The sequence below is a fragment of the Haliotis rufescens genome, unplaced genomic scaffold (genome assembly GCF_023055435.1).
Source record: "Haliotis rufescens isolate VD_foot unplaced genomic scaffold, xgHalRufe1.0.p SCAF_11, whole genome shotgun sequence".
Taxonomy (NCBI): domain Eukaryota; kingdom Metazoa; phylum Mollusca; class Gastropoda; order Lepetellida; family Haliotidae; genus Haliotis; species Haliotis rufescens.
The window spans coordinates 38,753,351-38,768,925 of record NW_025963791.1 but is presented as its reverse complement, the minus strand read 5'-3'; the positions used below and the strand labels follow the sequence as shown (position 1 = coordinate 38,768,925).

General features: G+C 41.5%; 2 protein-coding genes across 2 annotated transcripts; one reads left to right on the top strand and one right to left on the bottom strand.

Moving 5' to 3' along the window:
- Window positions 1-1,639: 1,639 nt before the first annotated feature.
- LOC124149366 (aplysianin-A-like) lies at window positions 1,640-7,418 on the top strand. The gene is made up of 6 exons (XM_048392927.1): window positions 1,640-1,673; window positions 2,475-2,859; window positions 3,378-3,476; window positions 5,021-5,230; window positions 5,810-5,924; window positions 6,461-7,418. The coding sequence occupies exons 1-6, from the start codon at window positions 1,640-1,642 to the stop codon at window positions 7,139-7,141; spliced, it is 1,524 nt and encodes a 507-aa protein (XP_048248884.1). The 3' UTR covers window positions 7,142-7,418.
- A 2,052-nt stretch (window positions 7,419-9,470) lies between these two features.
- LOC125378121 (mucin-2-like) lies at window positions 9,471-10,799 on the bottom strand. Its single transcript, XM_048392981.1, has one exon. The coding sequence runs from the start codon at window positions 10,797-10,799 to the stop codon at window positions 9,471-9,473; it is 1,329 nt and encodes a 442-aa protein (XP_048248938.1).
- Between the last annotated feature and the right edge of the window lie 4,776 nt (window positions 10,800-15,575).

Genomic DNA, 15,575 nt, shown 5'->3' with positions numbered 1-15,575 from the left:
CGTGGAGCTCCTACCCTCCAGGTTAACTGAAGTTAGCTATCAACTAAGGTATGCATATTTTAGGAGACAAACAGAAACAGAAACATATTTTACATCGTAAGGTTGCTGAAGGTTGTTTTGTGTCACGTGACAGTCTCGTGCGCGAGACTTCCAGTCTAGATTCCTTGCAGCAGGGGGCACAGGTGGCCCAGTCGTCTAAGGCGCTGTGATTCGCTGTGCGGCGTTGCGTCCCTTGGGCACGCCAGAAACCTATGATTGTGGGTTCGAATCCCGGTTCGCCCCGATTATGTTTCTAGGTTTGTCAGCACCATACCCGTGCTCGTGGGTTTCACCGAAGTGGTAAACGTCTGAGACCTGCATCACTTCGGGCTTTTCTCCAACAATCAGCTGACACGCCGTGATATAACGGGAATACTGTTAAAAGTGGCGTTAATCCAAACTTACTCACTCACTCCTGGCTGTGGTTAGGGACTTGGATGAGCCGAATGGCTCCAATCGCTTGATATCCCACACAAATGCAATAAGGAGATTCTTTTCACATTATTGCTTCTGCATTATTATTGATACTGTTGTGCCTAGTCTCTCGTGAACAACACAATAGCGCTTGTGTTTATAACATGTTAATTAAAGCACGAAAACCTCATTATATCTCTTGGTAGAGACGGTGGCGCAGTCATTGATGTTTATTTGGAACAGGGTTATTGCGCTTGTGATGTTGGTGTTTGTTGAAAAAGACAATACGGATCATAAAGTGGGCACACTCTGCTGGACGCGACATATGTACCGTCCTTGTTAAATATATATGCTCACGCTCGCTGTAATTGCAATAAGTGGATTAGGATTGGTTGCTCTCTGCCAGTGTGCCCACGCTCGCTGTTGATGCAATAGGTGGATCAGGAAGGGTCGAACTCTGTCAGTGTGCCCACGCTCGCTGTTGATGCAATAGGTGGATCAGGAAGGGTTGCTCTCTGCCAGTGTGCCCACGCTCGCTGTTGATGCAATAGGTGGATCAGGAAGGGTTGCTCTCTGCCAGTGTGCCCACTCTAGCTGTTGATGCAATAGGTGGATCAGGAAGGGTCGAACTCTGCCAGTGTGCCCACTCGCTGTTGATGCAATAGGTGGATCAGGAAGGCGTCACTCTCCTCTGTCAGTCTGTGTAAGTATCTCTGACCAATTCCTGTGACGTGAATAATGTGTTCCGAAAAACACTGTGACACATTCATTTGTCCTCGAATGTAAATAAATGTCAATGGAGATACTGGATGATCTGAAAGAAAAACTAATTTTGGCACTCCTCCTTCCAGAGAACCCAATTTCAACCCTGACTGAATAACCATTACCCGGTGTATTGTTATCTATTGTAAATGTTAGTGTTCAGACAAAAAAGTGGGTTTCGAATTACGTGAGTTACACTTTCAAGGACTGCCAATTTGCCTGAATCTGGTCAGTAAACAGTGCCATGGAGCAGGATACTCCCATTTGACCTGATGCTACTACAAAAGTAGCGACGTTTGTCCATGAGCTACTGAACATAAATTCTGAAACATGATTATTTGTGAAAACTACAACGAACCTACAAAAATCACCCATCTTGAAATTGATGTCGTATGTTATAGTTTTCTCTTTATTTACAGACACCATGGCAACAACAAACACAACAAAGGCAGACAACGGTAGGTTCTGCGCAAACGGGTCAATGTGTTTCCTTGATACTTAAGTTCGAAATCTTTCAACAATCGTGTACACCTGAGTTTTACATGATGACAGTATTCTAGCTACACATAGAAGTGTACTAGTTATATAGACATGTCTGGGTGCACATTTCGCTGAACAAAAGCGACAAAATCTTTTTCAAAGCCTCAAGACACCTCTGCTGAAGCAGAGTCGAGTATACGATTCCGACTATGTCATGAGCATGTGTTTATCATCAGGTGTCATGCTATTGTCATGGCGTCATTTTCCTAATGTTTATTGAACTTTGCTACATGTCTTGATCACACAATACCAGGTATGCTTATAACTGCTTTGGAAAATAAGGCATAACTGTATTGTTTTGTATTGTATTGTATTCCATTGCATTATTATGCTATGCTATGCTATGCTATGCTATGCTATGCTATGCTATGCTATGCTATGCTATGAACTTGTGAAGATCCGGGTTAGAATAGATCTTCAGCAACCCATGTGTGCCATAAGAGGCGATTAACGGGATTGGGTAGTCAGCCTCGCTGGTTGATGCATGTTATCGTTTCCTAATTGCATAGATCGATGCTCATGGTGTCAATCACTGGATTGACCGACCGCCGTTATCTAGCTGGAATATTGCTGAGTGCGGTGATAAACAACAAACAAACAATTTGTTATGTTATGTTATGTCTTAAATATATTAAATTATATACATTTTCATTGCAATTAGGACCATTGAACCAGGAACATCAAGAAACTGATTGATGGAATAATTATCTTTTTTATAGAGCCCAACGACTGTCTGGACATCGCTGTGATCGGCGGCGGTATCGGGGGCGCCTACACCGGGTGGAGACTGAGGGACAGAGGTCTCTCCATCTCCGTGTTCGAGTACTCGGACAGAGTCGGGGGGAGACTTTTCACTGCCGAGCTGCCTGAAGCCCCGGGGACGTATCTTGAATTTGGGGGGATGCGGTTTCGAACGGATCATAGTATTCTTATAAATACTGCAATCGAGATTGGCTTAAAAATCGTTCCATTTCAGAAAAGTGATGGGAACCAAAAACTCTGGTATCTGCGAGGGACTCACCTGGGCAAAGATGATCTGCGAGGCAGCAAAACACCTTTCAATCTGAAGGCCAATGAAAGGAAATCTCCAGAGGCCCTCATTAGGTAAGATTAACGAAATCAAGACGTTCGGTTCTGTTATTTTTCTGTAATGTACCGCAACAACCTCAGATGTGCCCCAGTTACACAAAACGATTCGCACATACAAAGTAAAATTAAGAATTGACTGTCACTTTGTGTGAGTTCATTGGAGAACCTTCATAGAGTGAGGGCCTAACTGTATGAACGTCGGAGCATGTTAATAACATATAGGCTTCATTTCAAATGTAGCAGTGACAACGAAATGAAGTAAGTAAAAAGACAAATAATTGTTATGGTCTTACTCGCCTCCTCTACTTCCCCGATTAGAATAGACAAGATCTGGTATTCATACAGTAAACTACGGTTATAACGAACTCAAAGGGACTATTTTTAGTTCGTTATAACCGGAGTTCGTTATAAGCATATATACAGCATAAATACAGCAAATAGTCGGGACTAAAAAGTTAGTTCGTTATATCCGTCAGTTCGTTACAATCGTGTTCGTTATAACCGTAGTTTGTATATTGTTGTTATGCCCGAAGGGACATCTTCACCAATAATACGAACATAACCAGCACCAAGTTTCCAGAGGAGATGTACTCGTTGACGACAAACGATGGCGTCCCAGTCTACAAGATGAGGTGTGTTTATAATTTCTTATTTGTTATGATAATGGACATTTTTGTCGTTTATATTTAGAAGCATCGTGTGTGTGCAACAGCGGGGCAGAATATGCTCAACGTTTTACGATTGATAAATATCGTCACTGCTACGGATTACTCGACATAGTATTCATTGGTTCCCATGACTTCGAGTTAACCAGCGTTCACTGTGTGTCACTCGTCAGATGCTTACAACAGAGTTAGACAAGTGATTGTCTTAAAACTGATAGCTAGCGATGTGGTTGCTTCTTAAGAAAATAAAAGTGACAATATCCTTACCATAGCCATAAGATATCTCTGCTGAAAGCAGAGTCGATTGTACGATTCCGATAGTATCATGAGCATGCGTTAATGAATTACAGTAAACTACGGTTATAACGAACTCAAAGGGACTACTATTTTTAGTTCGTTATAACCGTAGTTCGTTATAAGCATATATACAGCAAAAATACAGCAAATTATCGGGCCTTAAAAGTTAGTTTGTTATATCCGCCAGTTCGTTATAAGCGTGTTTGTTATAACCGTAGTTTATTGTACCATTAAAGGGTGATGGTAGCAGGTGTTCGCGAAAAAGTGAGCGTATCCTGCCCCACCCTTGCACACGTTAAAAACACATGCAAAGGAAAGTTAATTGTTCACCCGAAAATCGAGCCACGTGGTACTAGTCAAACAAGGGAATTGCATCGGACATCATTTTGTCACTGATGCCTCACATTTAGAAACGTCCTCCACATGTCCACATAACACCTTTAAAAGGTGTTGCTAATGCCTTAAATAGTGCAATTTAAACACATGCTTGTGATATAGTCGGAATCGTGCAGTGGACGTTTCATTTAGCAGAGATGTCTTTTGATTATGGTTATGCATTTTATCAGTAATGTGGATAGTCAAGCTGAACTCCGGGGTATAGAAAATTGACATTTTTATGACTGTACCATCAAATGAAATTGTAAAATGCCAAAGATAGAAACTGACACGCAGTAAAGATAACAAAAATGATATTAATAGTTAAGCAAAGATTAAGTTTAGAAAACTGAGAGCTTGCTGTGTTGTTCACGTTGGCAAAAATAAAGGTTAACACGCAGCTATCTAAACCACCCAGGACTATAACGTGATATTTCTTTAAAGGATTAGTCAGCTCATGGATGTCGATATGAGGCGCCATGGCTGACGTACACATTTTCGTTTGTTTTGTTTTGTTTGTTTGTTGTTTAAAACCGCAATCAGCACTATTCCAGCTACATGACGGTGGTTTGTATATAATCAAATCTGGATCTGACAATCCAGTGATTGACATCATGAGCATCGATCTACGATAATACGATGACATGCATCAACCAAAACCAGTCTGACCACACGATCCCGTTAGTCGCCTCAGCATTGGTTTTATGTTGCTTTTAGCAATGTTCCAGCAATACCATGGCGGGGAACACATATTTAGTTCAGTCTTAAATCGATCACCATGAGCCTTTTTTTTACTATCCAGAAACAAAATACAAATCACATATTTTGATTTGTTTCAGTCAGTTGAACTTTTATAGTCATTACGCTACCATGGAGGCATACGGTTATTTACAAGCTTGTATGGCAATGGGCTTGGTCAACCAACAACAGGGAGCGTTGCGCGGGGTTAAAATGGCCAACTCGCCTTCGTCAGCTCTCCACGCAATTGAGGGGGGAATGGGGAGACTGCCCACTACACTCATGGATATATTCCGACAAAGAAGTAAAAGGTGAAAACTATTTATAAGGTGTACACACGTTTGAAAATTAAAGATTTACCAGATGCATTAATACAGCTTGTTCAAAACGTATTGCGTATTCAAACGTATTAAAAACGTACCGGCCTTCTTTCTTTCCAACATATTGAAATCACCTACCAGGAGTGATCTAATACTATATATTCATACATGGAGAGTAAAGTCACCCCTCTATATGGCCTTTGATTTATTTCATTCAAAATGAAGCAGAGTTGTATCCCCATTGGGCTCGATAGTGTTCAGTAACTTGGTTGGTTGGTTGGTTGTTTAACGCCGCACTCAGCAATATTCCAGCTATATGACGGCGGTCTGGAAATAATCGAGTCTGGACCAGACAATCCAGTGATTAATATCATGAGCATCGATCCACGCAATTGGGTGAGTGAGTGAGTTTGGTTTTACGCCGCTTTTAGCAATAATCCAGCAATATCACGGCGGGGGATACCAGAAATGGTTGCCTTTTACGGCAAGCATGGGTTGCTGAAGATCTATTCTACCCCGGATCTTCACGGGTCTGTTCAATAACTAAACTAAACTATATATTTCTTCTAGCCACCATCTGCACTTGAACCATCAGCTGATAAGGATTGAGAAGAGTCAGACTGGGGGATACAACCTCAGGTTCAGAAGGACCCAGACAGTCGATGGTGTCACGACACCTCTCACGGTACAAGAAAAACTCATTCATGGATTATTTATTATAGAAAGGGAGTGAAACTTGGATAACTATATAACATCGACAGAAAATATACGTCTATGTTTTTATCAGTGCATTTCACGTTGTCACACAAATAATGGCGATAACTGGACGTCTGTACAAATTGGATTGCTGTGACAGACGTTGTCTGTTTGCCTCAAAAAAACAAAAAAACGTCAATGTCAGAGAATAACCAGTCTCGATTATCCGCCGAAACAGATTCCATTGAGCGTAGAAGGCAAAATAGCGGTGAAAGCTATATGAATGGATCACTAACAATCAGTGATGACACCAGGTGTTCGACAAAAGGGTAAGACGTCTTGCCCTAATTGGCTCTGGAAACAAGCACCATAATTTTGATTAGGTTTAGCTGAGGCGACCCCCATGGAGTGTTTGCCTAAGCTGCATGTAGACAGGTATCGCATCAATGTTCATGACATAAGTATATTTTAGTCTTTAACTACTGGTAATTGATATTGGTTAATAAGTGATTATATTATTTTCAGACGGATGACAATGAGGTGACAATCTGCGCCAGGAAAGTAATTCTGGCAGTTCCAAGAAATTGCTTGGTGCACGTTGACTTTCCCACGTTTAGGAACAATCCTGCCATTATGAATAGTATCAACTCGGTGTTTGACGACCCAGCTGGAAAGATATTCTTGGCATACCCCTACAAATGGTGGAAGACCGGTAACCCTGACACTACCAACACCGACAGTGATCTACCGTGTAGACACACGCGAGACTGGTTTACAGGAACTAACAATGTATCTATCATCCTTGCCTCCTACCACAACGGAGAAACCACTCGCTACTGGCGGGAGCTGAGTCAGTTCGGGACACCCATCCCTGGCAGTCTTCCTGGAGCTAATGCTGTTACCGACGTCGTCAAGAACAGACTTGAGACGTATCTTAGCCTCATCTACAATGTCAATCAATCCGATATTCCCGAGGCTGTTGGTGGAGGGATGATGTTGTGGGACCGTTACCCGTTCGAGGCTGGCTGGCACTGCTTCAAGCCCGGCTTCAAAGAAGATGAGGTTGCTGAAATAATGATGAAGCCATCACCTTCAGATGACGTGTATGTGGTCAGCAACTCGTGGGCGGAGGGGATGCTGGGTGTCTGGTCAGAAGGAACATTGCACGCAGTCGACAGGGTACTGTCAAACTATTTCAGTAAATAGCCATTGATGCTTCGCGCTCAAATTTTCTTTCTGAAGGATGTGATGTTGTTTAGCTCTCTTGTTCATCCTTCTTTAACGTTTCCTCTTCGCTCAGAGAAGTTCTTTATAACTGCTGAATGCGCAGATTGTTTCTGGTTATGTATTGCGTCGATATTCCCTCATCTTCCCGAGGCAAGAGAGTTAACTGACTACAAAAGTCCAGTTTCCACCCTTGCCGAACTAGGCTGGGATTATGGAGTTACATGTTGGCTAACGAGTCTATGCATAGTCCAATCACAATCGCGCACCGAAATCGAAATCCGGTTCGTAAACTGTCATGCAGAGTTCGGTCGATTGCAGGATTTGTAAAGCATGCATGTGCATCGCCAACTCGTTGTCAACAGATATTTTCCAAATCTTTTCATGTTTTTAATCCAGGTGCTCACGTGATTTGATGTACTTTGCGAAGTAAGAACCGTTTTATCACAAAATAGATCTTGATTATGGATAAGATCGTCTTGACTCGGCGCCACCATTTTGTTTGAAACAAATGCATGTAATACGAGAGGTAGAGTCTGATTGGTACATATGGGAGAGGCATAGAATGGACATAACTTGTAATCGCCACTGGTGGTGCTACGATCGAGCTCAGGAATTCCAGCCTAGTTCGGCAAGGGTGGAAACTGGACTTGTAAAGTCAGTTAACGCACTTGCCTCGGGAAGATGATATACCCTTCAATTTTATAAATTGTTTATCAATTATATTTTCAGCTCGGATGTTCAAATGTTGATAATCAGAACGGGATATTTGTGTTTCTGTTCAATAAACATGTGGTTGCTATGCGAAACAACTGTCACGGAGCTGTGCTCCTGAGACCAGGGTAAAGTAATAATAGAAAACGTGCTAAAAGTTCACAGTTATATCATCATCAGATAATTGTAGCTAAAGGCAATCTAAAGGATCAAGATCCCAATTGACACTAACAATGATTAATAAACCATGAACAAACATACACGATGATTAGCTAAACATTATCGGGGCGAACCGGGATTCGAACCCGCAATCATAGGTTTCTGGCGTGTCCAAGGGACGCAGCTCTGCACAGCGAATCGCAGCGCCTTAGACGACTGGGCCAGAAACCTATGATTGTGGGTTCCGATTCGCCCCGATTATGTTTCTAGGTTTGTCAGCACCATACACGTGCTCATGGGTGTCACCGAACTGGTAAACGTCTGAGGCCTGCATCACTTCGGGCTTTCCTCCCACATTAAGCTGACACGCCATGATATAACTGGAATACTGTTAAAAGCGGCGTTAAACCCAACTCACTCACTATTTCCCACAAACACATAATTACATTTTTAGCCTACATGAATATTTGTAGATATATTTACAAGTATTTAAGGCTATGATTTCATTAACATATCTGTGAAGTGTTTTTGCTGATCATATTTATTTAAAATAAAGCATAACATAAATACAACCTACGCATGGACTACGCCAAATATCTAATAATCTCCCTTTGTATATTTGTTTCTTTGTGTGCAAGGATTCCAGTGGTTTGAACCTTTTGTCATCATTTCTGTAGAAAGGTTTAATCTAATATGTGTATAATCCAGTCGACTCGATACCTCATAAACGAATGATAAACGTAGATCTAATGTGAAAGTATTTGTGTTCATTGTGTCAACATCCCTTCCAGCTATCGTCTCTATTATTATAAATATATATATATATATATATATATATATATATATATATATATATATATATATATATATATATATATATATATATATATATATATATATATAATCCCAGATTTGCCCTGATTATGTTTCATATTTTGTCATCAGTATCCCGTGCTTATGCGTTTCACAAATAAAGCGACAAAACCCTCTTCATATCCAAGAGAAATCTCTGCATAAATAGTCCATTGTACAATTCCGACTATATCATGAGCATGTGTTTATGAATCACTATCAAATAGTGATGATATCAGGTGTTCGCGAAAAGGTGAGCGTATCCTGCCCCACCGGAGGCACCCGTCACAAACACTGGTTTAGTAGCAGATATCCTGTGTAACTTGGGGCTTTCCCAGCTACCATCTTAAGCTGACAAGCCGTGATATAACTGAAGATATTCAATCGGCGTTACATCAAACTCAGAACAACTCGGAACAACATTGTGAAGTCAGTACATAACCACACAAGATCAATGACCAATCCAGACATTGTATTAAAAAACACACTTATATATCAACAATCATAAAATGTTACTATGTTACAACAGCAATAAATAATAGACTCGCTTATAATGGTCAGGTCACTCACAAAAATCCAGAATATGTCACAGTTGAATGTCTTGAGTGAGGTATGTGCTCCGTTCCTGATTCCAGGAAACCGTGTAGGATGCAGTGCTAAAAGGTGGGGCCGTGTAGGATGCAGTGCTAAAAGGTGGGGCCGTGTAGGATGCAGTGCTAAAAGGTGGGGCCGTGTAGGATGCAGTGCTAAAAGGTGGGGCCGTGTAGGATGCAGTGCTAAAAGGTGGGGCCGTGTAGGATGCAGTGCTAAAAGGTGGGGCCGTGTAGGATGCAGTGCTAAAAGGTGGGGCCGTGTAGGATGCAGTGCTAAAAGGTGGGGCCGTGTAGGATGCAGTGCTAAAAGGTGGGGCCGTGTAGGATGCAGTGCTAAAAGGTGGGGCCGTGTAGGATGCAGTGCTAAAAGGTGGGGCCGTGTAGGATGCAGTGCTAAAAGGTGGGGCCGTGTAGGATGCAGTGCTAAAAGGTGGGGCCGTGTAGGATGCAGTGCTAAAAGGTGGGGCCGTGTAGGATGCAGTGCTAAAAGGTGGGGCCGTGTAGGATGCAGTGCTAAAAGGTGGGGCCGTGTAGGATGCAGTGCTAAAAGGTGGGGCCGTGTAGGATGCAGTGCTAAAAGGTGGGGCCGTGTAGGATGCAGTGCTAAAAGGTGGGGCCGTGTAGGATGCAGTGCTAAAAGGTGGGGCCGTGTAGGATGCAGTGCTAAAAGGTGGGGCCGTGTAGGATGCAGTGCTAAAAGGTGGGGCCGTGTAGGATGCAGTGCTAAAAGGTGGGGCCGTGTAGGATGCAGTGCTAAAAGGTGGGGCCGTGTAGGATGCAGTGCTAAAAGGTGGGGCCGTGTAGGATGCAGTGCTAAAAGGTGGGGCCGTGTAGGATGCAGTGCTAAAAGGTGGGGCCGTGTAGGATGCAGTGCTAAAAGGTGGGGCCGTGTAGGATGCAGTGCTAAAAGGTGGGGCCGTGTAGGATGCAGTGCTAAAAGGTGGGGCCGTGTAGGATGCAGTGCTAAAAGGTGGGGCCGTGTAGGATGCAGTGCTAAAAGGTGGGGCCGTGTAGGATGCAGTGCTAAAAGGTGGGGCCGTGTAGGATGCAGTGCTAAAAGGTGGGGCCGTGTAGGATGCAGTGCTAAAAGGTGGGGCCGTGTAGGATGCAGTGCTAAAAGGTGGGGCCGTGTAGGATGCAGTGCTAAAAGGTGGGGCCGTGTAGGATGCAGTGCTAAAAGGTGGGGCCGTGTAGGATGCAGTGCTAAAAGGTGGGGCCGTGTAGGATGCAGTGCTAAAAGGTGGGGCCGTGTAGGATGCAGTGCTAAAGGTGGGGCTTTCAATAGTTAACCCGCTAGCACTTGACCAGTAGTCAAGGCGCATGTCAGGTCGTAGAATGCCTCGAACTGCCCTCGTCCTTGTCTTATATAGGTGCCGTCGTCCTTCTAGGAAACCTCACAACATAAGTTTATCGAATGAGGTAGTCAGTCCCGGAAGTGAATCACAAACTGTAAACAAACTCCACACAGTGGAGCTCTCTTAACCGAGAGGATAACGAAAGTAGCAAACGCTGAGATGGAGCGTGTAACCACAACTAAGGGAGATCACTCTATATATGAAGACATAGTGTTACAATCATCAGAAATAAACTTACAATATATATGTATATACTACGCAGAACAACAGGCATCATGTTGTGCTTCCTCCTGTATCCAACCTCACCAATGGGAAGGTCCTTGGCTCTGCAGCTGACACGCAATGACATAACTCAAATTGAATTCATCTCATCTACGCATCCATATACATTTGTATTTCGCTGCTTGTATAGTTGAAATTTCACAGGGATCGTTAGAATACAGTCCGGATAAATGAGGTTTCCTTGTATACTAACCTCTCTCATTTCATGATTTACCAGTGTCAGCAAAGTAATATAGTACCCACTTGTCAAATATCATCATCTGTAACGTCATAACCACAGCATGTTAGTGTTAGTGAGTGAGCGTGAATAAATCGACAAAATCCTTTCCATATCCAATAAAAATCTCTGCATAAAGCAGATTGTACAATTCCGACTATATCACGAGCAAGTGTTTATGAATCACTATCAAATAGTAATGATACCAGGTGTTCGCGAAAAGGTGAGCGTATCCTGCCCCACCGGTGGCACCCGTCACAAACACATGCAAGATCAAGTCAATTGTTCACCTGAAAAAGCACGGGAACATAATGAATTATGGTACAAGTCAAAATTAGGAATTGCATCGGTCATCATTTTTGTCACTGATGCGTCAAATTTCGAAATGTCATCCACATGTCTACCACAAAACTTTTTGAAAACTTTACTGAGGCCTTGAAAGATGTAACCTTGATCAAACAACTTCTGAGGAACAGTCGCATGACGCTCTTTGAAATCTTGGTAGAAAGATCATGCTCGATTGTATCTCAAAAGTTGTGAAATGTAAACACCAAAGGCTGGAGCTGTTGGAATATTGTTCGACAGGACGGGAAAGTCCTTGTCATACAGAGTGTTTTGAGAGTAGTTTGTCACTCTGAATCTGTATGCGTAGATCTAAATATGAAACATATGAGGCGGTCGCACTTGTCTCCTTCATTTCTAGTCCAGGTGGCTAAATCAGTGGACGGCTACTTTTGTTATTGAACGATATCAGATCATCGATACACCTGAAGTTTAAGTTAAACTTCTTGGCCAGATTACCTTGTTTTGACTTTGCCAACCCGAGCAGAAGATCCGATTCATGTCCACAAAGAAACAGATCCAAAAGAAGGGGAGCACAAATGGTGCCCATGGGGATGCCTCCTTCTTGCCTAAATGTCTTACCCCCAAATGTATGAAGATGTTATCAATGAGGAAGTCCAGCATTTCAAATATTGTTTTCTCAGTTAACTTCAGATGGCATTTGCTTTAAGTTTTCACACATTGTCCTGAACCTCTGCATATAGATAAGTAACTGTATATGTGGTCACCACGTTTTGTAACAAAAGCCCCATGGATCAAGGAATGACATTTTTCCTTAGGTTTTTGTCATGTTGGATAGTTGTGTGACAAAGTGGAAAAATCAAAGGTGAGACTGGTTCTGCACGGATACAACCAATCACATTATTAGTGCTGGCAAACCAAGGACCATATTCGCAGTGAAACTGAGATTCCAAGCCACGACCTACAGATCCACCGTTCGAGGACAACTATCCGCACAACGAGGTTAAATAGTAACAAACACTCCACAACCAGGAATAAGTAACCGTTCGGGTTCAGGTGATATGTGACCTCAGTGATATATTGAGGATATTTCATGTGTCGAGTGAAATGGCATGTTTCTCTCATCGAGTGACTCGGGGAAAAGAAGATATTTTCAAGAGAATAACAAACGGAATGAAGCAATATTAACTCAGTAAATGACCATCTGTCATTATTTTGCCTTGTCAGTGTAAACTAACGTGAAAAGGAAGTCAACAGTTTGTGTTCGGGCCAGACACTTACGATGAAGGGAGATAATTTGAGGGGAGGTAACTCTTGTATGTCAATAGTTCCGTCAAAGTGTTTATGTTTAAAGCAGTGAAATATATCGTGTTTTGTTCATTGCATTGAAATATAAATTGTTCTATTCACTGCAATGAAAATGTCACTTTTCTCAACTTCGGAAATAAATACAATAAATAGATTATCTCACCCAAGTGTCTTTTGATATCAAATATATCAACGAGTGTTAATATTTGATATCAAAAGACACAAGGGTGAGATTATATTTATCATCCAACATCATTCTTCCAACTTTTTCAGTTTGTAGACAGTAATAAGCAGTGTCTTAAGTGTAAATATTACTGCAAACAACTTCAGACGCAGCATTAGTGATGTCATTTGATTGTGATTTTATGGTAACCAATAATGTAGATATCGCTTGATCTCACCCCAGCGATATCTCTCCTATGGGAGCCAGTTTGGGATGATAAATATCCTTATCATCTAAACCTGACTTCCATGAGAGATACCGCTAGGTTGATGGACCATCGTGGCGTCCTCGGTGACCGTGACGTCACAATCAAATTACATCACTAATCGCTCTACAAAAGAAGCTGCTTTAGCTGTACTGTTGACACTCAAGACACTGACTACAAATGCTTACAATCTGAAAAACATTCGAAGAAACTTTTGGATTATAAACAGAATCTCACCTGTGGTCTTTTGATATTAAATATATCAGCACTCGTCGATAAAACATACAACTCCTCGGTCAAACTCGGAGTTTTAATCTTTCATAGACGTGTTGATATCGTTTATATTAAACATACTCGGATAAGATTCTCTGTATATTTAAATTTCATCCCTTTAAAATCTGATAAGATTAAAACGATTTTATACACGTAGACGGCTATAAAAAAAGTTTAATAAAATGTTATAACCATTAACCCTAAAAAATAAGTTCATTTCATGATTATCAGAGATTATACTTAATTTATATTTGAAAGATTAACATTAAATTCAGTACGAGTGTATTAGTGAACTTAGAGAATGCTGTTGATTACACCCTGAAAGGGCGATAGCATAATTATAATGATTCTCGTGGCGCCTTTCTGGCGAGCTTTCATGTTTGTACACCTAAGTACCAAACGCAGAATGATTACAGACGTATAACAAAATCCAGCTTCATATAAAGTTACTGATTTCAAATTACATGTACATCTCCTCGCTGCATTGTCTGCATTCCAAGTTTGACTAGAGTACTATCGTAGAGACAAATGCTTTACATGTTCTTAGAATGTTATGAGAACACGAGTTGTAAAGCCTAGAGCGCAAACACGATAATCAAATTGTACAGAAAGGTAAAAACATTAACATGTGCGGACAGGTCGAACTAGGATTAATGTTCTGAATGTAAGCGAATATTAATGTTTTCTTCAGCACCTTCTGAGTCGAGCCACAGTCCCAGCGTCAAACAGGGCAGTCAGAGTTACCTCCCTTTGTATGTCCTGTTTACATATGTCCACGTCCACTGCCTGTCATCATACTGCATTTTAAACGGATTTTAATTTGTTTTTGGCATTGAAAAATGGAACGTAGATAAATAAACAAGATGCCAGTATGGTCACCGAGAAGTATCATTATCTGATTAGAGATAGCTGTTTACTGTACAACATGCCAAAGCGATTTGTTTACAGCTATCAGTACCTCTAATATTCCAAGTGATGGAAAAGTGACACGCCATCACGTGACATTTAATCAAAGGTTATAATGAAATGTGTTTAAGTGGAGTACTCAGCATGGATACGTGATTACAGCTAGATTTGTACTTGGTTAGGAAGCAGATAATCTCGCCGTTAGATACAGCGAGCTAGATATAGACAGAAACGCAGAGTTGCAATTTGGGGGTCAGAGGGTATCAGAAATGTACATGCGCACAGTAACAGATGGGCTAGCTGATACATTAGACTTAGACGTTCTTGGACAAAGTTATAATTGTCAAAATACTTATGACATGATGTCAGAGCTATTTAAATTGTATATTTGTGACGTACCCTTATTCCAACAGTGACCACCGCCATGGCCTCGTGGTAGAGTGGATAGAGGAAGGTCTGTCGTTCAATCCGAGGCCGTGGCAAACCCAATGACGCCAAACAGTAATACTTGTTGTCACCCCGCCTGGTACTCGGCATTAAGGATCCAAATCAAGGACTCGTGCCAAGGCTCGCTAAATACAATGTTTATTCCTAATATATGATATTTACCATCCCCAAACACACAAGCGTGATAACCGCTATTTATGTTGATGTTTATATACGATGATATATTATCCGGCTTTTCAATTTGTGGAAACTACCTTCTGACGTGCAAATCTACCCTTGCTCTTATTCTCCAAAACGGGAATTTCAACCTGGGTACTTATGAGTATAATTTTGGAACTAGATCTTGTCACAGGCCCTTCCATATAGTATTCATATATCCGAGGTATAGGAATATATTATTAACGAAACATTTTTTAGCGGAACCAAAGGTTTCAACCAAAGAAACTTCATTTATGGAAACGACAAAGAAACGAAAAATGAAAACAATAATTCAAATATTCCACTGTCAGTTCAGAGCCTCATATCCATGTCAAAAAGAATTTCTTGTAGATTTCAAATTGTTTGTAACACATCCACGTA

What these genes read in the sequence shown, in the direction of transcription:
- LOC124149366 (XM_048392927.1), top strand. Translation starts at nt 1,640, where the DNA reads ATGGCAACAACAAACACAACAAAGGCAGACAACG. An exon ending in CACAACAAAGGCAGACAACG is followed by an intron (nt 1,674 to 2,474) that starts GTAGGTTCTGCG and finishes TCTTTTTTATAG; the next exon opens with AGCCCAACGACTGTCTGGAC. An exon ending in GTGTCACGACACCTCTCACG is followed by an intron (nt 5,925 to 6,460) that starts GTACAAGAAAAA and finishes TATTATTTTCAG; the next exon opens with ACGGATGACAATGAGGTGAC.
- LOC125378121 (XM_048392981.1), bottom strand. Translation starts at nt 10,799, where the DNA reads ATGCGCCTTGACTACTGGTCAAGTGCTAGCGGGTTAACTATTGAAAGC.